Consider the following 25,816-nt stretch of genomic DNA (forward strand, 5'->3'; position numbering starts at 1 on the left):
GGTTACAGCAGCAAGCACAGATAATAATAATAGTAATAAATGAAATGGTTACTTCAAATTTTTTGATGTTGGGTTGTATGAGGTACTTATCAACAATGAGTGCAATATTTTCACAGCTTTATCTCGCCGTCATATAGCCCTTTCTAATGGGGAACTGAAGACATATCACTCCCTTCAAAGCCACCATACTCCTTTAAAAAAACAGTAACTTTACCTCGCAAAACATGGGAGTTGCTGGTCTACTGCTGCCATAATCTGGTAATTTGTTTGTGTCATTTCATTGACTGATTTGCTGGTTATTTTTCAGATTTAATCAATTGAAATTTTGGTCTAAGAATGTCAGGAAATAGAAATACTCATCACAGTTTCCTAAAGCCTGGGGTGACAACTTCCAAGGTCTTGTTTTGTCTGACAATCAGCCCCAAACCCAAAGATATCCTGTTATTTAACACATAACACAAATTAAAGAGGATTTGAGAAGCTGGAACTCGAGAATTTTTTGGCGCTTTTGCTTGAAAAATTACTTAAACTAATGATCGATTATCAAAAAAGTTGCTGTTTAATTTCATGTCTATTCATTTCTTGACGAATGTCTCATTTCCACTGCATGATTCAGCTCGACTGCTTCTCTCTATTTCACTTTCCTCCGTAGAAAGTACCACCTCAGGAAAAAGGCGCGAGTCTGAGCTGATCGACAAAGTTTTCATCTGCACGTCGTCAGTTGACCACGGTGAGGTTTTGTGGGCTGACATTTTTTTTAAATCCGGGTCAAGTTCGTTAAAAATTGCTGTAGTGTAGCTAATTATAAATATCAAGTTTGGGGTTTGTGCTTAACGTCCCATGTCACGCTATTGAGGATTCTGTCTGACCAATTAGTGGTCTGCTGTGCTTTAACTCCACCTTCTAGTTTCTAGTTAGCTCGCTTTAAACCTCAACTGAGGTGCAACCAAAAAAAACAGTAACTAGGTACTATTCACAACTTTCTCTACAGGAAAACCAAAGAAAGTGAGTTGAGTATTGTCGTGTCATATCATGCAGTGGAAAGGCGGCAGAATCATCTCAGCTCTTCAGTCAACCCTGTGGTTTGTGACACCTCGCTGACAGCGTGTGCAGCTCCTCTGCTCGACACAGTGGCACCACACCATGCCCCCGACGAAATAACCAACCTATTTCACTATCTCAGTCATCTCAGGCCACCGCGACACTTTCGGAGCAAACTTAAAGCGGACAGATCAGTCACTTCTCCTCAGTAATCACTGACAGCTCACATGAAGGCATTCAGTCACTACATTTACATGCACACGAGAAACAAGGCTGGTGGAAGATAGCAGGTTAAAGCAGGAAGTTAGGTGACACACATACGTGCAACAACCAGAGTACTGTAAACCTCTTGTTTACATGCAGCTCGTCAGTAAACAGACTTTTACTCTCCTCCCCGTTGCATTTATTAAACCAAGCCTGACACACGCTCAGTGTATTAGTGAGATGTGGAGCTACACTTAGATGCATTTTTGTCCTAGTTGAGCTTTTGGATCACAACACCACTATCTTGGAGCATCTGCTTTTATGTGTAAATCCTGTTAGAGCAAGGTTAAGACTTTAAAAGAGCAAGAAATTAGGATTCACCAGAAGAATAAAGCAGTGTCAGCTTTAATTAACCCCATACACCGAGTAAGGAAACCAGGCCTCTTGTTTATGCGCCAAGAAACCTGATAAAAATCAGGTTATTAATAACCTACAGTTACTGAAGTGCATATAAATGTTCTATTTGTTGTGCATCTGTGCACTAACAAAGACTGTGCATGGTTCCTATTAATACGACCATGGAAACCATATAAACCATGAATCTAATCATGTGTGGACTGTGCATAAGGCTTTACAATATCTTTAAATCAAGACAGGAAGCTCAATGCTTTTAAAAGAATTATTCATATTCAATCTAAAAATGATTTATGACCGAAATAAACCCACTGCTATCATCATAATAATACTATCATCCACTGTAATTTTGTTCTTTTAATCTTCTTTAAAGCCCCAAAGCCATCAAAGGGGACCGATTATTCTCATTTCCTAGCTCATACTTGTATTTTAGGTTTCTACTTAAAGATGTTTACATGCTTTAATGTTAAAAAAGCACTTAATTTTCCTCATACTGTTTGTGCTGTAACGCCTGTGTTAACTCTGTGTCTGAGACGCTCCATTTTAGACCCTGACACTTTAAACCCTCCTCCTGAAGAGCTAAGAAACAAAAACAACACTGGCATCCAATGGTGCTTCTCAAAGTCAAGCAAGGATCCTCAAATGAATCCTACATTTCAAGGAGGCTACGTCTTCAAATCAAAGATCCTTCAAATTCTATGAACGACAATGTCCTTCCTACATAGAGTTTTCAAGGCTGCAAAAATTCCCAAAAATAAATCTTTAAAATAAAAAAGATTTGACCAAATGATGCATGTTGCTAAATCCTGATTGGTGCACTGAAGTACATGACATCACCTTTTTTCCCAAGTGAGAAGAGCATAGTTGACTTTGGTAGAAAATGCTGCAAGATCCCATCACTGACAGAAAGTTTTCAGGGTCTTTAAAACATTTTTTTAAAGTGGTTTTAGATGTTCAGTGCAGTCTTTAAAAGGGAAACAGGTTGGTGTGAATGTGTGTGTTAGAATCCGACAGATGGATTGTTCTGTTGTGCTCACCAATATGTCCCCTTTGCACTCGTACAAACAATGGTGGGCCAACTCCTGGTTGGTTCCTCCTCCACACAAAACACTGGAGCAGGCCAGGTGCATGAGGTCTTCCACTGAAAGACACAGAAAAAAAACACACTCATCTTTACTGATAATATTTTGCTGACATTATTTTGTCCTTGTACGGGAAAGAATGAACATCAAGCCTGCAATTAAAAGATAACTGATTCAAATATGAAACAGTACTGTGTGTGTAGCTTTTTTTTAATTATGAAGGATCAGCGATGCATCAAATCCAAAACAAACCTCCCCACAGTGACAATTAAATCTATTTTACCACACTAAATTGCATCATATACCTGAGGAGATAAAACTGCCTGAGTCTTCTCACTGAATATACAAGTATCTAAATGAAGCTTGAGACATCCTAATTGGCAACAGCTTGATAATGAATCATTGAACACAGACTCTACATACTCAATTCATAGTGATGACAGGAAGTTATTTCTGTATTTCACCAACAAGAGAATCACAATGTGGTGACAGACTTCTGTCTGACACTTGACAAAACGAGTTAAATGCCCATTTTATACCGCCTGTTCAAGACGGGAATGTCGTGCAATTATTCCACCTCGCCATTCTTTATCAAAGGTACAATCATGGAATGGGGGGACAGGTCTCGCCTTTAAGGCCGCAGTGGAAAATGTCAACAAGTGAGGAGACATTGAGGTCTGAGAGCTCCTTATCCTCCAAGGACGAGATAAGCTGCCATATAACAAGGATGGTAAATGATTATTATTGCCATGTTATGTCATTGTTATTGTTTATAAAGCACTGCTGACGTGTATGTTATATGTCACACTAGATAAAGGCCGACGCTGTTGTGTAACACGTCACGCCAGCATGCTGTCTAAAATCACACACAGGGGCAGCATGATGCCACTGTTGTTTGGTTGTGTGTGAAAAAGTAAGCTGGCATCTTAGTTTAGGGTCTCAAAGTTTTAAGAAAAAGAAGAAAAGTCAGTTGTTTCCTTGTGAAATAAATAAATAAATTCTAAGAACTGGTCAGCCTCAGTAAAATAACTGGCATCTACTGGTTTGCCCCTTTAATGCAGGCCAAACAATCCTGCACAAGTGTTCATACTTTGAGTTTCAGGTGATGTAACGACTATGAAACACTGGTACTTTTCTTACCTTTCTGCTGAAAGTCAGGCTTTTCCTCCAGTTCATTAAGTGGAACCCAGACCAGCTCCGCTCGATGATGATCCAGCTCGACAGCTGACCGCTGCCTCAGCTCTGGCACCTCCGCCTGGTATCGCGACCCAATATTTATCCGTCTGGGAATGGAACATCAGTGTGAGCAGCGAGGCTCTGAATTTGATCCATGCAAAATTCATCAAGTGCCTTTGCAGTTAAGAGGTATTTATTCACTCTTAAATATTTCAGTCATCATGTAACAATATCAGATTCCTCTTAAGAGTGAAGCTCTTGTTTTATTTCTGAGATCACATTTTGATTTCTTGGCTCTTCTTCCTGCCGTGATCTTTAAATAGTAGCAGGACGACTGGTGAGGCATTCAGGCTCTGAGCACCGCCATTCTTGCACTGTTTTGATTTCCAGCTTGTTACACAGCTCCCTTTTGTCCTCTCAGCATAATAAATAAAATGCAAATTCCTTTCGAAATTTGTATTTTAAACAGAGTGCACTTCTTGAATTCCCTGAACCGAAAGTAAACGGATCCTCATTCTGGTATGGGTGAAGGTTGAGTTCAAGCAGGAAGAAAGGCTCATAATCCAACAGATGCATCTCTATAGGCTTACAACTGAAACCAGATACCTCAGTGCTATAGTTGTAAAAATCATGCTGTGCTACAACATAGACAATCCTGTTCCAGCATGCACCCTCCCTCCCCTGCATTTCCAGTAGGCCTGCAGTATTTCCAGCTGAGTGTGTATATGTGTGTGTGTGTGTGTGTGTGTGTGTATTCTGGCAGCCTCCTCCAGGGAAGGTGGGCTGCTACAAGTTGAACTGCGAAGGCTCTCGTGTGTTTGGGAGTACACCAGCCCAGCTGAAGGCATGATTTATGGAAAGCTTCCTGAGCTCGTCCCTGACTAACTGCTGAGTAGCTGGCACCAGTCGGAGGGGGAACGGCTTGCACAATGCACCTCCATAAACTTTACCTCGCTGTTGATGCAACTCCAAAAAGAATCCTTGACTAATAGCTGAAGGGTTAAACTAAATGGAGTCTGGCTGTCAAGCTCCTCTTTCTCTGCTGGGCTAATTTTCATAAACATCCAAGCTAACAGAGGCTGTGTTTACATTTATGGAGCAACTTGGCTGTGGGCCATGTTCTACTGAAGGTCTTCTTTGGTTCCAGTTGTTTACATGATGACCTGTGTTAAGTTTAAGTTCTAATCCTTTAAGTGATAATCTAGAAGATTCAGATTTTAATAAATGTTAGGTCACTATGTATCGCCGAATGAGGTAACACGATGGTGAATGAACCTATGGTCCACTGACAAAACCCCTTGCATTTGCAGTATAACAAACCCCAGTGTCTGTGGCAAACCTGTTTTCGGGGAGCTAACGCAACAGACTCAATCCCATTTCTTATTTTGCCTCCTACCCCTTATTTTCAAGTGCCCATTTGCCCCTCAGATCACAGTTGCAAAGGGTAGTGGTTAAAATCTTTCCTTATGAAATGGGACAACCCTGATATGTCATCAGTGGTCATTGATGGCATTTACGTAAGCAGGGGTGACTATGCCAATAATGGTATTATCACACTGACATTTGCCCTTCATCTGATAGAGATAGAGAAGCATGGACAATTCATTCAGTTTCAATGCGGGACTGTCATGCACAAACCAGAAATAACAATATAACGTAAGCAAGCTAGCTAGTTAGCTATCGAGACGTCAGCATTCTAGCAATTTTTTTGTTAGGTTAAGAAAGTTACCATAAACACAGAAAGGACATTAAACTAACATAATGCAATGGTTATTGTATTTTTTAATTGTTTAATCGTTTTTAACAAGGAAAATACATTTGTGGGTTTCTTTTGCTGCTCTTACAGCCATCTTACTGATGATTTCTCCTAAAACTTGGTTTGGAGTGTGTCTCTGAAAAGGGCCATGTCGCCTGTACACTTCACCCTACCCCTCTATCCCAACAAGAATCAAGATGCCATACCCATAAGTGTGAATGTGCAAAATGGAGTAGGATTTAGTGGTAGGGGCAAGGGGTGTATTGGCATTAAGACTTCAACTCAGTTCTGTGTGAAGCGATATACCTTTTTTTTACCAGTCTCTGCTAGCATTGCGGGTAAACGTTTACTAAGGCCAAACTGACTTGACTTGAATAAACAGCGAAAACAGCAATGACGATGGAACTTCAAACAAGTGCAAATCCAAAAAAAAGAAGCAAACAGGCATCAGACAGGCAACACTATTTGGTTCTCTAAAAATTGAGATCCAAAAACACACCTGAAAGTAGGCTACTTAACTAAATTAAATTTGAATTTGTAATATTAATAATTTTTTATACTTAAAAAAATCTATACTTGGCACTTTGTGACGATACGATATTGCCACACAAAAATATTGCAATACCATGCTGTATTGATTTTTCCCCAACCCAACATTTTTGGTCAGTATTTTATGCAAAAGCTATTTTATGAATTTATTTTCAGTAATTACCTCTCTGTGTAGTCGTTTTTATTTTATTTAACTCTATTTCATTGCTATCAAGTTCACTATTAACTTTTTTTATACAGTGTAATAAGATGGATTAAGTCACTGCTTCACATTAAATTTGTTATTTAATTATTATGAAGCAGCCACAGGAAACCTGGGATTATCAAAAAAGCATCTACAAAACAACGAGCATTTTGGGCATTTTTAAACAGTGGATGATTCTTCATTTCCTTCTCAGTAAGGTATCAGACTGGAGCTGCAGTTATTACTGGCTGACTTCTTTATTGACACAATGGGAGTCTGTGCGGCTGTAAACAGAAACAGTCGCTCTTCTGTTGTATTTCTGACAAAGTAACTGCTCACTGAATGTTTGCTGTCGTATTAAACTCCACTTGCTGTTACCATGGTAACCACGGGTGTCCCTAAATCAGCTAGGACTTCAATCTGAAGCATTTATGTCAACTAAAGCTGCACATAATATATACACTCTTAAACTATTGAAACTTATATATATATGACCAAAACTATATTCTCAGTGCGTGTGCTTTGAAGAGCACAGAGCCATTAGGTCTCAAAAGGCTTTCATTTGACAGTTATTACAGAGCTGTTATGACAGGATGCACTTTAATTGAGAGAGAGAGACATTAGCCTGCTAAGTTAGATCAGAGGGCGATTGCTGGTGATAATGCTAGCGTTGGATGACAGGGCAAAAGATTCCAGTGGTAACAGTGGCCGAGAGGAGATCTGCCTTAAAGGATGGGGTTTAGTATTTCGAGAAGTGTGTGCTCTCTTTCAGGACAAATCATGATTCAGCCCGATGTTATTATGGTTTGAATAATTGATTGCAGAGCTGCTACTCCAGCTATGGCAATGCCTGCTCCACATACACAACCCCGCCCCAAACCCCAAAACCTTTCCACAGTGGAAGAAGAGAAGATGATTTGGGAAATACTCACGGCTCTATGCTGACTGGAGTGGCCTCGCTCATAGCAGACAGAACAGGAGGTGTGATGTCGCAGCTGTCTAAAAGAGCAGCAACGAGAGCCAATCAGTGACGTTATCAAAAAAGTTCTTGCTTTCATTATAAGAGTTATAATTTAATACACAGTTCAAGAGTGGGTAAAAATCATACATATAGTCTGATATCAGATTGTTTATAGGAAATTATCCGAGGGTTCAGAGCAGGTTAGGCGTCCTGTGGATAATTCAGGGAGTCTTTTTACTTACTGGAGCGCAACAGGCTGCGTGTTGCAGACTTGGGTGTCGCAGGAGGCGGCAGGCCCTGGCCACTGGCCGCAGCCGAGGACAGGAAAGTGGAGAAGTACAGGCCGGATCCCTCGCGGACGGGGCTGAGGATTGGCGGAGGCGTGTAGGGGGGAATGGTGAGGGGGTTTTCGGCGAGGCGAACAGGGGAGCGTAGGTGGCTCTGGTAGGGCGTGATGCTGGAGTAGACAGGAGGGGCGATGAATAAGCCGGGTTTAGGTGGCGGGATGAAAAGAGGCTCGGGCCGGGGACGTCGTTTAGACTTTTTGCCGTCATCGTCCTTCTCTCCTTCGGTTCCTCCATTCTGGTGAGGAAGAATAATTGTAAGAGGTGGATTTATTACAGTGTGCAGCTCAATGATTCATCATTTTTAATTTCATGAAAGACACACACAATAAAATATTCAAAATCAGACATTAGGGATGTCTGTCTGGTTAATTTTGCTTTCAATAGCAGACACCCATTAACTGGTAACTAACTGGTTAATTTTGCTTTTAGTCTGGTGCTCCATTGACTCAATGAGCTTCAGCGCCGCATTTCAGAGCACCTTCCATTTAAAGGTGGTGAAATTTTAATGTTTGTGATGCAAATGTTCTGCCTTTTATTCTATTTTCTGTTGGCTTTGCTGACTGACAGCCAGCTGCTGCGTTAACGTGGAAACCTAGAGCTCACTGCCCACCCTCAAGTCTCCACTGGTTAGCTATGGTTAGCCTGGACCCTCTCTGCACTGTGCACCACTAGTGAGTAAGCAGCTTCATGTTAAGCAGCAAAACCCCTTTAGCACTGTTAACTATGTTAGCACCATAAGCCATGCTGACACTGTTAACAGTGTTAATAGAGCTACATCCAGAGCCGTGCATTTTTGAAAAGACGAGGAAACACAGTTCATGCTGTGTCAGCTGAAAGAGTTGACTATTTTAAAATACACGGATAGGAGGAAAACACGGAATGGCGACCTGTTCAAGAAAGTGGTGGTACAACTGGACAACGCTCGATTGTTTGGTCTGTGACGTAACAGGTCAGCTGGAAAAAGGTCCAGCACTAACAAGCTAAAAGAGTCTGACATACTTCGGTCAACAAATCGATTCCCCCGCTGTTGTGCAGTTCAGTGAACTGAAGAGTAGCAAAATTAACCAACCAGCATGCATAACCAGTCAAAAATATCCTCAGTGGTTAACTGGTTAATGGTTAACTGTTGACACCCCTTATAGATGTGCATGTTCATACAGTTGGCTTTATCTGCATTTATCCTGAGAATAAAAGAGAACACGGCACCCCGACCCTCAGCTGTATGGTACATAATGTACAGTATGGCAGTGTTAAACCCTGATAATCTGCCTGATCTGGGACAGGGCAAACAGTTTACTGAATCTAAATCCACCCCCCAAATGAAACAGGGAAAGGGAGGAAAGTGTGGAGGACTGAAATGGGGTCGGGGGACACATGGAGCACGGTGGGGGGAAGGGAGCTTTGACAGATTGAGGAAGACAGTGAAGCACCACCCTACTACCTCCCCAAATCAATTCTGACAATTAAACAAATGATGAATGCAAAAGTATGAAGATTTACAAATCAAAAAATGGCATCAAAGTACACCTCCTGCAAGAACAAAAAAACAAAAGCAGCAAGAAATAAAAAAAAAAGTACTCACTTGCTCTGAGCTCTCTGACAAAGAGTTCCTGAGTGAGCGTCTCCGGGTGACGATGACCGAGGGCTTGTGGTCGGCCCTGCCGAGGTCCTGGGGGTTTGAGGGCCTGGGGGGCCAGCTGGAAGCCAGGGTGGCGTCATCTCTGTCGGGAGAGGAGGGCTCCTGCCTTCGCACAGGGACAGACACGGGGATGACGAGTGGAAGGAGGCTGTCGTCTCGATGCCGCTTAGCGTTTAGACCCTCTGAATCAGTGGGACTCCACGGCCTGTGGGGCTCCTGAACAAGACGGAAGACAAGGTGTTACAATACTTAAAACTTGGTAGTAGTTGTGGTCGTAGTAAGTGGGTCGTGACTTCTGGAAAGAGACACTGCCATCTCAACACTCGGCAACTCACTCCTAAACAATTTAGATTGACAAATGGAACTACAAGTAAGAGGAAAAATATGTATTTTAAACTTTGGGGTGAAATGTCCCTTTAAGTAAGTAATTGTAGCTTCATCTTAGCACACCACAAATCGCTAAATCTTAAACCAGTTTTACTCAGGTGGTTGGGTGGCTGTTAATTCACACGGGCATGCTGCCAAATTATAATCGATACAGTAAATGGGGAGCCCTGAAACCTTGTTCCTCACTTCACACAAAAACACAAATCTAAGAGAAAATTATATCAATACTCAAATGGAGCGTTAACACACAGATCAATGCAGCATTAAACAAGCATGAGGTGTACTCCAAAGTAAAACAATCACTATACAAATAAGCATTTAAATGGATGTTTCAGTGAAAGCTTTACAAAACAAGCACCTTGATGTAGTACTGTTAGGTGCAGCACTTCAGTGACAGACCATAGATACAGGTCAAAGGAACAGTCCTCGAAGCATTCTCCTCATTTTATTCTTTGAGAAACCATAATGAGTGGGCATGAGCAGCCTGTGTGCTTTAGAGCAACTTCTGGAGCAACTTCAAAGCCCTCTAAACCACCACATCATCGAAGACAGATGCATGCTGTCACTGCACACTGCATCCTCGTGGGCAGGGAGGCATGCAGCAGTGTGGCTGCGCTGGATCTGTGCTCGTTGTTGCTGGTGGAAAACTCCAGCCCCTACACCAGAGCGGTGGAGAGATATTCTGCTGAGCATTGCAGGCAGGGCAACCCTGCACCCCTCCCTGTATGGATGGGGGAGGGCACTCCAGGCCAGGCTGGAGTTTCTCTCCTTTGATGGGATGGGGGGAGGTGTGCAGGCATGTAACCAAACACACTGTCTGTATGATCAGCAAGCCGTGAGGCGAATCCAGGGCACAGCCATGCTGAACTACAGACATACTGACTCAGTGCTGTTTGGCAACAAGAACTTGTTGCACAATCGAGACTTTCAGCCAAGGTATTTCATCAGATCTGTTCACTGATTCGACCACTCAGAGCTGAAAAGCACATATTTGTGAAGTATATATTTACCTTGTGACACTATTCACAATGCGACGTCTTTGTTTTAGCTACAGATTCTCCGCACAAGGCAGAGCTGAGCAGCCCAGTTCTGTGGTGTAAACTTCGCTGGGCGTTGATTACACTCAGCATCTCTTCCAGCAACACGTTAATCACAAACAACACAAATTTTGGCACAGTTTTCCTGGCAGTTACTTTAGGCCGTTTGTTCCAGTTCCTGCTCTTGTTCAGGGAGCTGCAGTCCCACTGCAATTATACCCTGAGATAACACTGGAGAAATAGATTTTTAGCTCTCACCGAGATATTCACAATTTAAGTCTTTCAGCTTGCAGCAACGAGTTTAGATATAAACTAATACGCAATCATCCGGATTCAGAGGAACACTCAGTCCTTCTCTGCTAAAGGTTATTTAGCTGGAGAGGAAACAGCTGAGGAACACATGAGTGAACAAAAGAACGAGGAAGACAGAAGAGGATACAAAATAGTACAAAGAAAGAATGATCGAACATTTTGATAGTTTGAGATTCAAACTGGTCACTTACCTTTACAACATGTGATGGCAGAGACTCCATTTCCGAGGCCTTCTGAGCAAGAGTCTCCAGGTTGACCTCCTGGGACACCCTGCGTTTCCTCCGCGTACTCTGGATGACGCCTGTCGGGGCTGCCTGGATGTCACGGGCCCCGTTCTGGGAGCCCTGCGGCCCCGGGGCAGCCTGCTCCGAAGACACGGTGAGAAACGGGTTGTCGGATGGCGCCCCACCTTCCTTCGAGAGCCGTCTTGATCTGCGGAGCTGTGTCTGGGATTGCGACTGGGGTTGTGACTGGGACAGGGGCTCGGCCTGGAGAGTGGGTGGCAGCGGATCTGAAGGCTGCTGGGGTTCTGGGGTGATGTCTTGGATAATTGGTTCCTGGATCTTTGGGGGAGCTGGAGCAGAGGACTCCTGGGAGTGTACCACCACAGGCTGTGGATGCGGGTGAGGGTGTGCATTTTGTGCGCCGGGGTAATAGTCAAGCACATGAGGGTTTTGTTGTTGCAACTGCTGATGTTGCATTTGCTGCTGAATTTGGAGCTGCTGCTGCTGTATCTTTTGTTGCTGCTGCTCGTGCTGTATTTGTTGCTGCTGCTGAAGCTGTTGCTGTACGTGCTGTTGATGCTGAATGATTTGTTGCTGCTGCATTTGTTGATGATGCTGCTGCTGAATTTGCTGCTGGATTATGTGATGTTGTTGTTGCTGTTGCTGTTGCTGCTGCCGTTGTATTTGCTCTTGCTTCTGCAGCTGCTGCAACTGGTGTGGGGGTTTCGCTTGTGTCGAGTAGTTGGGCGGGTTGGGTAGGGTTGTTCTGTTGCCTTGAAAGGCCTGGTAGTACGCTGGCAGGTGCTGCTTTGGCTGACCAAAGGCCAACTGGAACGGCTGCAAGACGGAGCTCCCTCCTGGGTGGGAAGTGCTGTGCTGCTGGGTGTTCAACGCCCCAGGTTTCAAGGTCTCCTGGAAGGACTGGGACTGCTGCTGCTGGTCCCAATCCAGCCCCCGAGCCTTAACAGCATCCCTGTACGCTTCCACAGCAGGCCCCATTGGCTGCTTGTCTGCACCTCTGTTAGGGGGCTGCTGATGTGGCTGTAAGCCTGCAGCCTCATGCATCTTCACAAATGCATTCTGAGTCCTTGAGTCTGTTACCCCACCAATGTAATTAGCAAAGTTTTGTCCCCAGTTAGCCATGGTATTCCACGTGGCAGCTCTCTGCTGCTGGGACAGAGATGGCTGCTGCTGACTGGGCTCCTGGTGAGCCCATTTCATAGGCACAGTCTGCTGATAGTGACCTCTGCTCTGGTCACCTTTATCCGGGCTGAAGATGACAGAGTTGAGGTACATGTGAGGGGCCTCCGGATTGGAGGTCACGGTACTTGCAGCCTCGCTCTGTCCGGGGTCTGAGGCGTTGCCACCGGGGACGTAGTAGGACCCCTCAGGGTGCTGAGAACCCTCTTTCATTGCTATGCTTTGTTCGTTGAAAAAAGTGATGCGTTTGCCTGTTCTTTTGGCGCTGGCTTTTTGCTGGGCTGGTACGCTCATGACGGGCATGAATAAGCCGAGCCAGGTGGGTATTCTCAACCAGACAAGCTATCGATGCTCCACTGGAATCCAATAATCAGTGAAATAAAGCTGCAAAACTACACTGACTTCAGCCTGAGCTGCAGAAAGGTCAAGCAAGATGATCTCCTCTTCTCTTCTGAAGTCCTTCGTGACCCCCTCAGAGGTCGCCAGCCTGGGGTGAGCAGATCTGAAGTCTGTGTGGTTTTTTCATTCATGGGCAACACCCTGTATAGAGAAAATGACAGAGAGGTCAAGCATTGAGCCATCAGACTAAAGGGGTCCCCACAGGGGGGTCTCATTATCATCCCCGCCTCAGCGATGTAAAAACCTGCTGTTTGCTTTTTCAACAATAGCCCTCCACTGAAAGGTATCGGGTGTGAGAATAGAGGAGGGGAGGAGTGGGTCTAAACTGTGTCATTATTCGCTAAGCTCACATGACACAGGGATAAGGTCCTGCATGCAGGCGGACACGTATACCAGACCTGCATATATTATTGGAAGGTTCTCTAAATCAATAGTTCCTGGAAATGTCATTACAAGATATTACTGCACCACGTTTAATAACGAGCCACGACATCACCGCAGGAGGACATGCAAAAAAAAATTAAGCCCACAACTTGACATAACAACCCCTCTTGGCTCAACTGACCTGAAACAGAGGCACCCTTTCCCGCCAAACTACAGAACAGCCGGCGTGTTGAATGTGATAGAAACCTCTTTTTACAACCGAGTGACTCATCAGAGGTGAAAAAAAAAGGGAACCCGTGCCCTTTGAACCGTGGCTGCACACTCAAAAAGGAAGGGCAACTGAAAGTGAGCATGCATGAGTCACGATGAAACCATCTCCGCATGAGGGGATAAAGTCAAAACGGCCTCGCAGGCTTCGATAGCTTGTAGGGGGGATCTTGACAATTGCCATGGTAACCTGTGGTGATAATCAAATAAAATATTATCTGATGGCAAGGTTTTGGAGCAGATTTTTGACACGGTGCAGCCTGCCAAGTTTTGAGATGCACACAGATCCCGACTGTTTCTGTTAAAAAAAATTCAATCCTTGCTCCATCTGGGTGAGATAAAAAATGGTGTCACTCTTGTGCAACACATAAACAGGAAAAAATATCTTCAATCTGCAAGTTGCAAGTGCTGATTACAGATTAATACCAGAATCTTCCCAACATGCATCTCTGACAACCTAGGAAGTGACTGATAATTGTCACCCTTTACTCTGGTGGCCTAGTAAAACGCATGCTTCTTAAAATAGCCGGCTGCAGCTGTTCAGATCTTGCACTGGCTCTGGGGCACCACTGACAGAGGAAGCTGAATGCTAGTGAGTGTGTGCACCAACAAATGCCACATGCACTTTGCAATGTTGTCAAATCCTATGAAACATTCTGTGTGGGAAAAAAAGGTTGCACATAAATAAATAAAAATGTCCTTTTGCAAGATGAGCAAAAACTGAGCCACCGTGCTGTGCGTTAAACCATCCGAGGTGAGGGATCATCGTGACGCATCGCCAAGTGCAACCTTACACAAGCCTGTGAGCCCAATAAACAAAGTAACACGTTAAATTGGCTTAAAATACATGTCAAGCACCGTTAGCCGCCCTAATCCATCGCTGTTGCCTAATTTAAATCAGATCGTGTGGCACAGCTCGCAGCATGCTGGGCCGGGCCTGCAAGCGTGCAAGAGACGACAAATAAAGCAGAATATAAGAGGAAAAACATGCTGAGTCCTTCCACGAGATGACTCTTCCTCATGCCCCCCCTCTTCCTCCCTCTCCACATCACTTTCTGTGGCCAGCCAGCTCAGCGCTATTTACGAGAAACCCTTTGTTGCAGAACACGGATTATCCAGTCACTAATGCCGTGTCTCGCTGCAACCACCCGAGCCAACAATGCAGCCTGCATGATAAAAGTGTGGCGACCAAACAAACACGGCGGATCGAACTTGTCAACCACGTTGATACGTCACATGTCCGTGCAGTCAATCCGCTTTGATTGAGACATGATGGAAAAACATCCTCCATGAGCCCCGCGCGGACGCTCCGTCGACGTAAACAAAACTTTGTCAGGCGAGCTGTGGCGACAACAACACGCACAGGCGACCACAACAACAACGCCACAGTCATCGACACCGCGGCTCCAGCCCTGTCTGTCCCCGATACTTACTGTGTTTGTCATGAAAGCTGCTACTAGACGCAGCTCAGCCCCGCAGGATCGCACACTGGCAGCTCTGTGCGTCCAGCAGCGGCGGCGGCAGCAGCAGGGCCCGCACAATACAGACCTGCGATGATGACTGCATACATCCCCAAGGTTGACTCATGCTATGCTGCTGACCTCACTCACTGGTACTTTTTCCCCTAACCCCCCTTCCTCCTCCTCCTCCTCCTCCTAAAGTCAAGAGGAAACGGGGGTCGATGCGTAAACAGAGTCGGAAGCGGAGCTCTACTGTGCAGAAACGCGGGCGCACTCCCGCCGCTGTCTGTTGCACATTATTGCACGAGGATTGCACAAACAAAACTCACAGTGGCAATGCGGCCTTTCTGCTGTACATCGACTCTCTCCGTGTCTCTGCTTGTCTTGTGATCCCCCCTCCACCGTCCACCGCCACCACCAGCTCGCTGGCCACACCCACTTCCATGCCCATATAAGGCTTTCCTCTGACACGCAAGGCGCTGTAATTTACGGAGCAAGATCCCTCTCAGTCCATGCGGGAAATTCCAACGCACATGGGAGGACCGCGGGGATGGAGGGGGGAAAGGACACTCGGTTACACATTCCCTTTTTCTTTCCAACTCACACGATTATTTTTGCTAATGAAAGTCCAATGGAAATGTGTGTGTGTGTGTGTGTGGTTTGTGCACATGACACAGCAAGCTGCAAAAAGGCCCCAGTGTGTGGGAGACAAACTATGAAAACACGTTTGTTTATACCAAAGCTGCTGGAGATTTTTTCAGTTTTTCCAAATAAATATAGAAGGGACATATATCTACATGTTCTTCACACATTAGCAGATCCTGAATTGATGTAAAATGTTTACTTATTTAGTCTTAGCAGCCAAAATACATGAAAGTATTAGGGTTCCCACGGTCATGGAAAACCTATAGGAGTCATTGAATTTCAAATTAATGTGATGTGTAATGTAAAGTTTTGTAAAAGTCGTGGAATTATGTTTTGTAAAATAAAATTGTGACGTAATCTTTAGTGGATAACTTTCCAAGTAATGTAACATATTGGGAAATTTATTTTCTGTAGCCGTCAACATTAACATAGCTCAAATGTGTGTCTTTGTGTGACGTTTCATTTACTTTCATTTACGTTTCTCCCCGTGGCGTAAGGTAGATACGACGGGCTCTAATGCATGTAATGGGGGTCGCTGGGGGTCTGGAGCCTATCCCAGCTGACATTGGGCTAGAGGCGGGGTACACCCTGGACAGGTCGCCAAACTATCACAGGGCTGACACACAGAGACAGACAACCATTCACACTCACAATCACACCTACGGACAATTTAGAGTCACCAATTTACCTGCATGTCTTTGGACTGTGGGAGGAACCTGGAGTACCCCGAGAAAACCCACGCTGACACAAGGAGAACATGCAAACTCCACACAGAAGGGCTCCCCCACCTGGGTCCAAACCAGGCCCTCTTGCTGTGAGGAACAATGCCAACCACTGTACCACTGTGCTGCTATTGCTGCTACTGGCAACTGCTGGGTACTCCAGCTTCCTCCCACAGTCCAAAGACATGCAGGTTAACTGGTGACTCTAAATTGTCCGTAGGTGTGAATGTGAGTGTGAATGGTTGTCTGTCTCTATGTGTCAGCCCTGTGATAGTCTGGTGACCTGTCCAGGGTGTGCCCCGCCTCTCGCACAATGGCAGCTGGGATAGGCTCCAGCCCTCCGTGACCCCTTACAGGATAAGCGGTTATGATTGAATGAATGAATAGAGTTTGAATCTGATATGTTTGAAAAATGCTGGGCAAGTGGGGCAAGAAAACACAAATAATAAACTGTGGTTGCAACAAACATTTATTTTCATTATCAGTTAATTTCTTGCCTTATTATTTTCTCAATTTATCATTTGGTCTCTAAAGTCTCAGAAAACAGGAAAAAATGTCCATCAAAATGTCTAATTTTTCAACCAATACCCTTATAATTCAACAATATTCAACTTAAAATAATCAAAACTGAGAAAACCAACAAACCCATCTCACATTTTTGCTTGAAAAATGCTGTTTAGATTATCAAAATACAAGATATAGTTAAATTACAAGTTCGTAAAGTCTCACTTATGCTAGTTACAAGCTATCTTAGTGTTCAGCTGGCCTCGGCTTGAGTTTATATGAGTCTCAGGATGAAATAATACCTGGTGAATATTAACCAGGCTCCGAATGTTGCAAGGCGATCTGTAGACTACTCAGTGATGTAATGTCAAACAAATAAAATAAGTGACCCAGATCACCGCGAGGCAGCAACCATGTGTATGAAGCGTGCTCTGACACAATGTGCTGATTAATAAAGTCGTCAATCAAACGAAAAATAATGAATATTGTTAATTTATTTAATGAGCGATGGCTGAGTTCCATTTAGCTGTTTCAGTGTCAGGGTATTGTCACTCTGCCACGGCTTACCGGGACACCTGACTGAAACCAGACCATTGTTACTGTAATCAGTGACGCTTGTGCCTTTCCTACAATGACGAGGCAAAATATCTGCTGTGAAAACAGAGCTACTACAGTGGGAAGACGTCGGGAGTTGTTGCAGTATCACTACACTGACTGGACATGACCAGGCATGTGGCAGTCAGACTGTGCACGGCTGCAGTCTGGCTCTCTCCTCTCTCCTCTCTCTGACCCTTAAAATAACGTGCAAAGCCTGAAAACATTCACAGATGCAGCTGACGAGCGGTCGAGTCAGACTGACATGTCTGACGCCGATGACACTGTCATTGCACTGGGAATTGTGGTGTGAGTGAGTGCGTGTGTGTGTGTGTGTGTGAGTTTGTAAACAACCTTTTGTCTTGGCTGCATGGTATTTTTGAAGCTGATACCAGCTGTGCTAAAACTGATTGATCGTTTAGTCAACTGACACGTCTATTTAACAACGGATAGTAATCAACTAATTCATATTTTTCAAGCACAAATGCTAAATATTAGATGGGTGAAGCTCCAAAAGCAAAGATTTGCTGATTTCCTCTTTTTTATTTTATTGTAAAGTAGATTTATTTGTTTCTTTTCAACTGTTGGTCACACAAACAAGCAATTTGCAGGATAATTTGAGGTATATTTTTCTTTATTTTCTGACATTTTACAGTCCAAACTAGGGCTGGATAATATATCTGTATTATACGGATATCATATGTGTCTAGATACAGTCTTAGTGTTTGGATTTTGTAATATCCTATGTGTTGTCTTGTCCTTGTTTTAAAGGCTGCATTACAGTTAAGTGGTGTCATTTTTAAGGCTGTCAGCATTAACGCATTAATCGCGACGTGATTAAGGTCTCAACATAACACTTTTTTTTAAAAAATGCATTAATTGCATGCTGCTGTTTTGTCCCTTCAACGCACCCTTTCTTGTAGTCAATCTGTCACAGTGGCTTCCTACTTCCTGTTGTTGCAGTGATAGAAAATAACAACACCACTGCACTTTTGAATGGCCCATTTTACTTTAAAAATATCCCATAAGGCTCAGCTGACAAGTCAAAAGTAATACGCACCTTATGTCAAACAAAATTAAATGTCACCAAAGCACTTTGAGTTTAAGCTAGCACCTGTGAGCTAAGCATCTACTCAGACTGATTTTAGCGCCAATCACATCAACAAAGCCAGGAAAGAATTATTTTGCAGTGTTTAAATCGCCACACACCTGTGGATGAAAATAAATCGAAGAAGTTAACTACAGCGCTTGCTAAAGGGGCGGCAATGACTGCAGACCAGTCAACATTGCAGAAGACTCAGGTCAAAGGGACATCTTCAGGTTGTCATGTTGTGACCAGTCATATGTCTTACATCACAGGAAATATAGTGTCACGTATTGAGGGACCTGTATGAATCAGAGAAAACTGGAACTTCTGCAATGTGCAAAGTGAACTTCCTTGCATTCATTAGATCAATGGTTCCCAACTGGTCCAGCCATGGGGTCCCGATTACTCCTTAGTCATTAATTCAAGGTCCACACAGTGTAATATATTCAGCATCATGCTTATGTTTGGCCATGTCATTGAGCTAGTTTGCTGTCTCTGTTAAGTAGCTGTCCATTAGTCACTCACTCTACAGCAGGAAACAGCACTTTAGAAATAATAAAAGCTCTGTGCTGGAAATTCACTGTACTTCAAAACAAAGTGTGTTTTTTACAAACTTGACACATTTGAGCGCCAACTGCGGTCCATTCAGAATGGACCCGTGACCCAGTTTTGGGCTGCAACCCACCAGTTGGGGACACTGGTAAGAATTTCTTAACCTTATTAATATGGACTTAAAACTATTTTAAAATGCAACATAAATGCAATTAAATTGTGATTAATCGCCATTAACTATTTATATTGCTGCGACTGTGTGCAGCTATTGATGCATTATTACACACTTTAACATGCTGCTTGGTTTTTTTTTAACTATGTGTTATATTTATTATAGGCTTTTAGGTTATTTAAATATTTATTATAGGTCTATTTTAAATGTTATTTCTGTACGCTGTTGGACCTGGGTGACGAATTATGTTCCCTCATTTTTTAACATGTTTGAATGAAAATAAATTGAACTGAACTGGAGTCAGCGATTAATCGCAATGAAAACATTTATTATTTAACAGCCCTAGCAATTTTTTTTAAAACTTAGCTAGCTGTTTTAATATTTGTCTTCACCCAGGTTGTCATTATGTCCACAATATGGTGATTTATCCAAAAAAAAATTCAGTTTAAATATGTTGAAAAAGCACCTTTAGTAAACAAAATTGTCAAATATCAAGGTTTTTGGTTAAAACAAAAAATCGTGATATTTGATTTTCTCCATTTCAGCTCTAATCCAAACTTTTGATTGATAAATGAATTGGCAAATTAATTGATGATGAGTCAATAGCTGCAGCCACAGATTTATCTCCCCAATTGTTTTTGTCAGTTTTTGAATATGCCCCCACAAAAAGTTTGAGTTCCTATTGACTAGCAGTAAAATAACCCTTGACCTACACTGATAATGGTTTTTAAAATTGATATAATCAATCTTAGCATATCACTGTAAACTGTGCTGATGGTGTTGATGACTCAGCAAAAAACAGGGACCCATAACACAAACTTTAGTTCAGGTGATGAACTATAAATAATGTCTGTCCTCTGGAACTTTCTCCCTGTGTGTGTGTGTGTGTGTGTGTGTGTGTGTGTGTGTGTGTGTGTGTGTGTGTGTGTGTGGAGGGTGAATCAGGTCCATCAGGTCAGGTGAAGCTAGCACGAGCTAACTGTCCTTCACCCACACATCAATGTAAACCACCATAAACACCTAGCATAGCGCTACATGCATAAAGCCTCTCAGTACTTACATTAAACTCTGTCCCTCCATGTCACACACGCCTTCATGTCCCTGTCCTGTCGATGTCCTGCTGCAGCTACAGTTGACGGTGAGCTAATGTAACGGCAGCGACTCACTATGGAAACACCGCAAACTTTTTATTTTTTCAGATTCCTCCACACAGCGTCACTTCCCAGTTTGACAGCACTTTAAGCTAGCAGCCTGTCTGTGGGACCTACCCGCGGTTAGTCTGAGGAGAGACGGGTGGACTGCATTAACAGCATCGATACAAATGTATTAAATTAACTGATAAATGTAGTTTAAATGCTGCAGTGTTGATGAGCTGGACTAATAAAGCAGCCTTTGAAGGGCGCGTACCGTTTCTGATTTGTTGTAGCTGCCTTAACGGCCCAACGGCACCTCTGAAAAGACCAACTATCAGACAAGATAGTAATCCTCCGCTACACCGGAACACTGGAGAGACAAGGGACTGTTGGTTACTTATTAGGGGAGGAATGTCAAGTAACTTTTTAAGCACTGGGTAGGGACTGTTTATGTTTTGTTTGTTTTTTTTAATTTTGGCTTTAGGGGAAGAACATAGAAATTTAAATAGTTAATTTTTTTTTAAAGTTGCGCATTTTCCTTAAAAAAATTGCGACAAAATTACAGCATTTATTATAGTTAGAAACTGTGAAAACAGAAATTATAGTTGGATTTTCAAATTTCCATCGGTTCCTGGACATCGTGTGTGACGAACGCCTCTATCAAAAAAAATATATATATCTGATCTATCTCATCAAAATCACTTTATTCTATGTCTCATTTCAAATTTGGCCAAAAGTAAATTCCTTGCATAAAACCTTCAACTTTCAAATGTTAAAGGATAGGTTTTAAAAAAAATCTAATAATTCATTTATGGTGGAGGGAGGGTCATGCATTTTCCGCCACTCACTCATTGAGGCTCAAGGAAAAATATTTGGAGCTCCAGAGCGGGTCAAAATTTTTATTTTTTTTAAAAGATATTTTTTTGGGGCATTTCTGCCTTTTAATTTCAATTTAAAAACAAACAAATAAACAAAAAAAAGTCACATCCCAGCCACCCCCTCCCCTCCTCAGATAAGAAAAGAACAATCCCTATCCCAATCCTCGCATATAAATACCTCATTCTAAACTTGGGCAAACAATTAGCAATGATTGATAAAGACATTTCTATGTGTTTTGTAAGTGATGAGGTGGGGAAAGAATATTACTATTTTTTGTACTATTAATTATTTTAGTGGGCAAATTCCATATTCACTAAAAGAGATGGGTGTACTCCAAACTGCTTTTTTGTTTTTTATTTATTTAAATAAATCAATTTTTTATTCATTAATGTAGTTTTCTCTCTGTATGTATATATAAGTACCTCTTGTATGGACAGTTTTGTGTGTACAATATGTTAATGTACCTTTCTTTCTTAAATTAAGAAAAAAGTAAAATAAAAAAATTATAATAATATACAAACAGCCTAATAAATAAATATATATCAATACCTCGCATCCGTTTTTAGAAAGTGTCAGATTATGAGCTAACAATAACACATTAACTTGACAGATGTCATATTGCGCATGCGCTAAATGCAACAGGTCCCTGCTAAATGTTAAAAAATAATTTAAAGATATGTCGACCGTGAGTGCTACACGGCACTGTCTCTAGCGAACTGTTTCATCAAATATGTGTATAAAATAGTTACAGAATCAAATATGTGACGCTAACTGACTCAGAGCTAAAGAAGATCATTCCAACTGTCTAACGGGATTCAAGCGAAGACGGAAGTTGGTGACAGGGAACCCTCTCGCTCTGCGCTGAACACACAACATCACTAATGAAACAGTTAGCTGGAGACACCATACTTTAACGTTAGATAATAATCTGACTCTTTTTTAAAAAATGCCCTAAATGCTAATGTGAGGTATTTATTCAGTTACTTCAGGTATTTTTTCATTTATTAAAAAAACAAAACAAAGGTACATCGTCATTGCCATCATACATGGTTCATATGAAATTCAGAAATCAGAAATCCTCTTATTGTGGTGCTATGTTGTTGTGGTTCTTGATAGAAAAGTCCAAAATCAGGTTTGAATTGCGCCCATCTCTTTTTGTGAATATGGAATTTTTCCAATTACAGGATTGATTGTAAAAAAATATATATATATCTTTTCCATCCTTTAAGTGAACTGGTTGCCCAGTTTTAAATTTAAGTATGAAAGTTCAACAGTATCTTCCCAGTGTTCTGGGGTTTACTGTCATGTCTGTTGATCCATTGGGCAGCTACAGCAAATCAGAAACCTATTTTATTAATCCAGCTCATCCATCAACACAAAAAATACGACTTAATATCTCAAAATAATGAGAAGCTTTCTCGAAATATTGACTTCATAACAAGAAAAGATAGTCTACTAAGCCTTTTTTTACTGCAAGTCATTTTCTTGAGAAAGCTTCTCAGTATTCTGAGGTACTAAGTCATCATCTGGAAATGCTGAGTCATTATTTTTAAGAAATTTCTCATCATTTTCAATTACTAAGTTATGATTTTAAGAACCTTCCATAGTAAACTGTGTCTAATTCAGTCCTTTCCACTCAGTAACAGCAGGTACCTGGATTCCACAAGAACAAACTGATCTAAATAAAATAAAAATAGGGTGAAGACCACATTTATCAAGTCTTTTAATAGCAGCAATGTTCTAACAGAGATCCCAGTATGTTTTTAAACCATCCCCAGTGTGAGTGCAGATCAGTTCTCAGTGCTGTGATAAGACAGTTTAATATTAGAGCATCTGCGAGACACTGAGGAAACTGAATTATGTGCTCTCCTGCTGACAGTGGTTTAATAAGCTCTTCTCTCCTCTCTGCATAGACAAGTCTTTTTGTATGGGAGCACCACCAAATGTATAATTCCTGCATACAGACAGATATTAAACATTTATAGACTTTGTTATTGGAGAGTTATTCTCTAATGATGCTCAGTACCTCTTATAAGATCTGTAATCTGTCCACAAGGAGGCGCTGTTGTGTTGCGTTTCACTTCCACCCTCCAAATTATGCATGGAGCTGTTTCTTTTTTTAAATGATTATTATTATATTTGCAGAAAAAGCACCAAAACCATACTTTGATGAGATAGTTTTAATAGGTTTTTAATGCTCACTGTCTCTGCATCCCCTCCTGCGAGTATATGAATGAAAAGATGATGATTTTACACCTGCCACATATTTTTCTCGTGACAACTGAAATTAGAGCCAACCATAACTTTATTTTATTAATGGTTTATAGTGCTGTGGAATAAAATGTTCATTACAGTAAGTCATGTATGTTTGAGTTTGTGTTCACATCATTGTCACAGGAGGTTACAGAAGGGAGTGAACAAGAATATGGAGCACAAGAGAGGAAAAAATGGTCCTGTTTTATGAATTAATGAAATTATCTCTAAAAAATTATGGGAAAACTTGTGATATAAAAATTCTGTGAAGTTTTCATGACAAAAAATGACGCTTCTGTTTTTCTGAATTAACGAGATTATTATCTCAGAACTCTAAAAGATTTTATGCAAAAATAAATAATAATGAAATAAAATAAATTTAAATTAAATTAGACTAAATTAAATTAAGTTAAAAATTAATTAAATCAAATTAGATTAAATTAAATTAATTCAAGTTAAATTGAATTGAATAAAATTAAATAAAATTAAAAATGACAAGATTATCTCAGTATTCTGAAAAAAAGTTTTAATGAAAAAAAAAAACTGCTTTTGATTTTCAGAATCAACAAGATCATTATCCCAGAATTCTAAGAAGTTTTTTTATTTTAAAAAATTCTGCTTTTTCTTTTCTTTTTTGGACATAATGAGATGATTATCTCAGCCATTATACAATATTATTGAGGTTTTCAAGGTGTTGTGATATGCTGTGTATTGCAGTAGTATATATTACAATATATACTGCGATTGATTAACATTTTTTTTTTGGACTGCAAAATTATGTTCCCCAAAGGAAAACTATGTCAGCATCTGTTGTGTCTAATAAGATAAAGTTTCCGTCTGTTCATCACTCAGTCATTTTTACTGCAGCAGTATGTATCTAGTGGACTGGAAAGACAACTGATGGTATTATTCTAATGGGCTACCTGAAGTTAAAGTTTCTTAGGTTATGTTTTTTATTTAATTCATTGATGCTGTTTCCTGATTTACTTTGAAACTCACACTTCACTTCCTGCCCCTGTGTGTTTTCCCTCCTCACCTGTGTCTGATTGTCTGTCCCGCCCTCATTAGCCTCACCTGTGTCTCGTTATCCTTCCCCTCACCACAGTATTTAGTGTGTTTTGTTTTCTCTCAGTGCCAGTTTGTCTCAGCTCCTTGTGTGTCTAGTCTTCCAGCCTTTTGTTTCCCAGTGTCCTTTTCTTGTTGTTTTGAAGTCAGCCTGTTGATTGACTCAACCTCTGCTTCATCCCCATTGGACTTGTTTGCCCTTACTAATTGCGCTTCTGTGTACCAAACCTACCTTTTGACCAGTAAAGGCTTTTACTTTACCTAAACTGTCTCCAGAGTCATGTTTGAGTTCTCTCACCTGGTTCAACCATTGTTGCACTACCAAGCGTTTCATATTTTACTGGCAATATTAATCATTATCATTTAACGGTGGAATAGAGGGTCCATCAAATTCCTCTTTTCTACACTGAAAGACTTTAAAACCATGACGCTCTGTTACAATTTATAAGTCAGTTAATATCACGAGGCAGAACTGTAATATTCTATGTTTATTAAACTGCTGCACCAATTTCCAGAAATATCAAAAAGAATTAAAATTCAAGACGTATTGGACTTTCAAACACATTTTACATTTCATTTTATTCTTCTAAAGGACACAGTTTCACAGAACATCATGTGACTTTCCACTTGTGGTTCATCAACAGGCATCAGCTAACTGATGCAATATTTTCCCCAGAGTTCAATAAGTTAGTGTACATAACAGTGACGGAGCTCGTATACAGGCAGGCAGCTGTAGGTTAATTCCCCGAGGCCTCTGTCTGGTGAGAGCAGCTCCAGTGATTCTCTTCACTCTGATATCTTTACAACTTGCTTGCCGACGTTGCCGCCTTTCATCATAGAGCAAAATGCATCTGCAAGAAAATGAAAAGAATCATTCAACTTCTGCCAAGTTAATAGAAAAGTCACACAATAAAGAAACAAAATGGAGGAATTAACACCCACATACCTCCCATCTTTTCAATGCCGTTCACTACAGTTTCCAGCACCTGCAGAGTGAAAGCAAAATCAACTAAATGATGTGAACAGACAGACGGAGGAGAGGCGTTCATTCTGCAAACAAACACAGACACACACACACAGTCGACCACACGTCGTCACCATTTCCTCCTTACCTTGACGTGGCCTGATCTAACTCCCTGGCTGAGCTCATAGAGGGAAGGGTCTATTTTGTCCATGTAGCTAAGTGC

At 41.7% G+C, this 25,816-nt stretch overlaps 1 protein-coding gene and 1 long non-coding RNA gene across 5 annotated transcripts in view; both read right to left on the bottom strand.

The window, feature by feature from the left end:
- mideasb (mitotic deacetylase associated SANT domain protein b) overlaps positions 1-20,690 on the bottom strand; it is a 38,354-nt gene extending 17,664 nt beyond the window's left edge. The window contains exons 1-7 of one of the 4 annotated variants that reach the window (XM_050061458.1): positions 20,360-20,690; positions 11,281-13,053; positions 9,297-9,569; positions 7,610-7,949; positions 7,339-7,405; positions 3,882-4,024; positions 2,697-2,800 (exon numbers count right to left, since the gene is read on the bottom strand). In XM_050061458.1, the coding sequence (XP_049917415.1) occupies positions 2,697-2,800; positions 3,882-4,024; positions 7,339-7,405; positions 7,610-7,949; positions 9,297-9,569; positions 11,281-12,816 (2,463 nt within the window). In that variant the 5' untranslated portion in view covers positions 12,817-13,053; positions 20,360-20,690. The other 3 variants (XM_050061459.1, XM_050061457.1, XM_050061460.1) reach the window with 3 other exon arrangements.
- Positions 20,691-25,114: 4,424 nt separating this feature from the next.
- LOC126401025 (uncharacterized) lies at positions 25,115-25,816 on the bottom strand. The gene is made up of 3 exons (XR_007571038.1): positions 25,742-25,816; positions 25,576-25,615; positions 25,115-25,480 (listed from the first exon to the last, which is right to left on the bottom strand). It is a non-coding gene; the product is annotated as an uncharacterized LOC126401025 (long non-coding RNA).

Source organism: Epinephelus moara, chromosome 14, assembly GCF_006386435.1.
Source record: "Epinephelus moara isolate mb chromosome 14, YSFRI_EMoa_1.0, whole genome shotgun sequence".
NCBI classification, from domain to species: Eukaryota; Metazoa; Chordata; class Actinopteri; order Perciformes; family Serranidae; genus Epinephelus; species Epinephelus moara.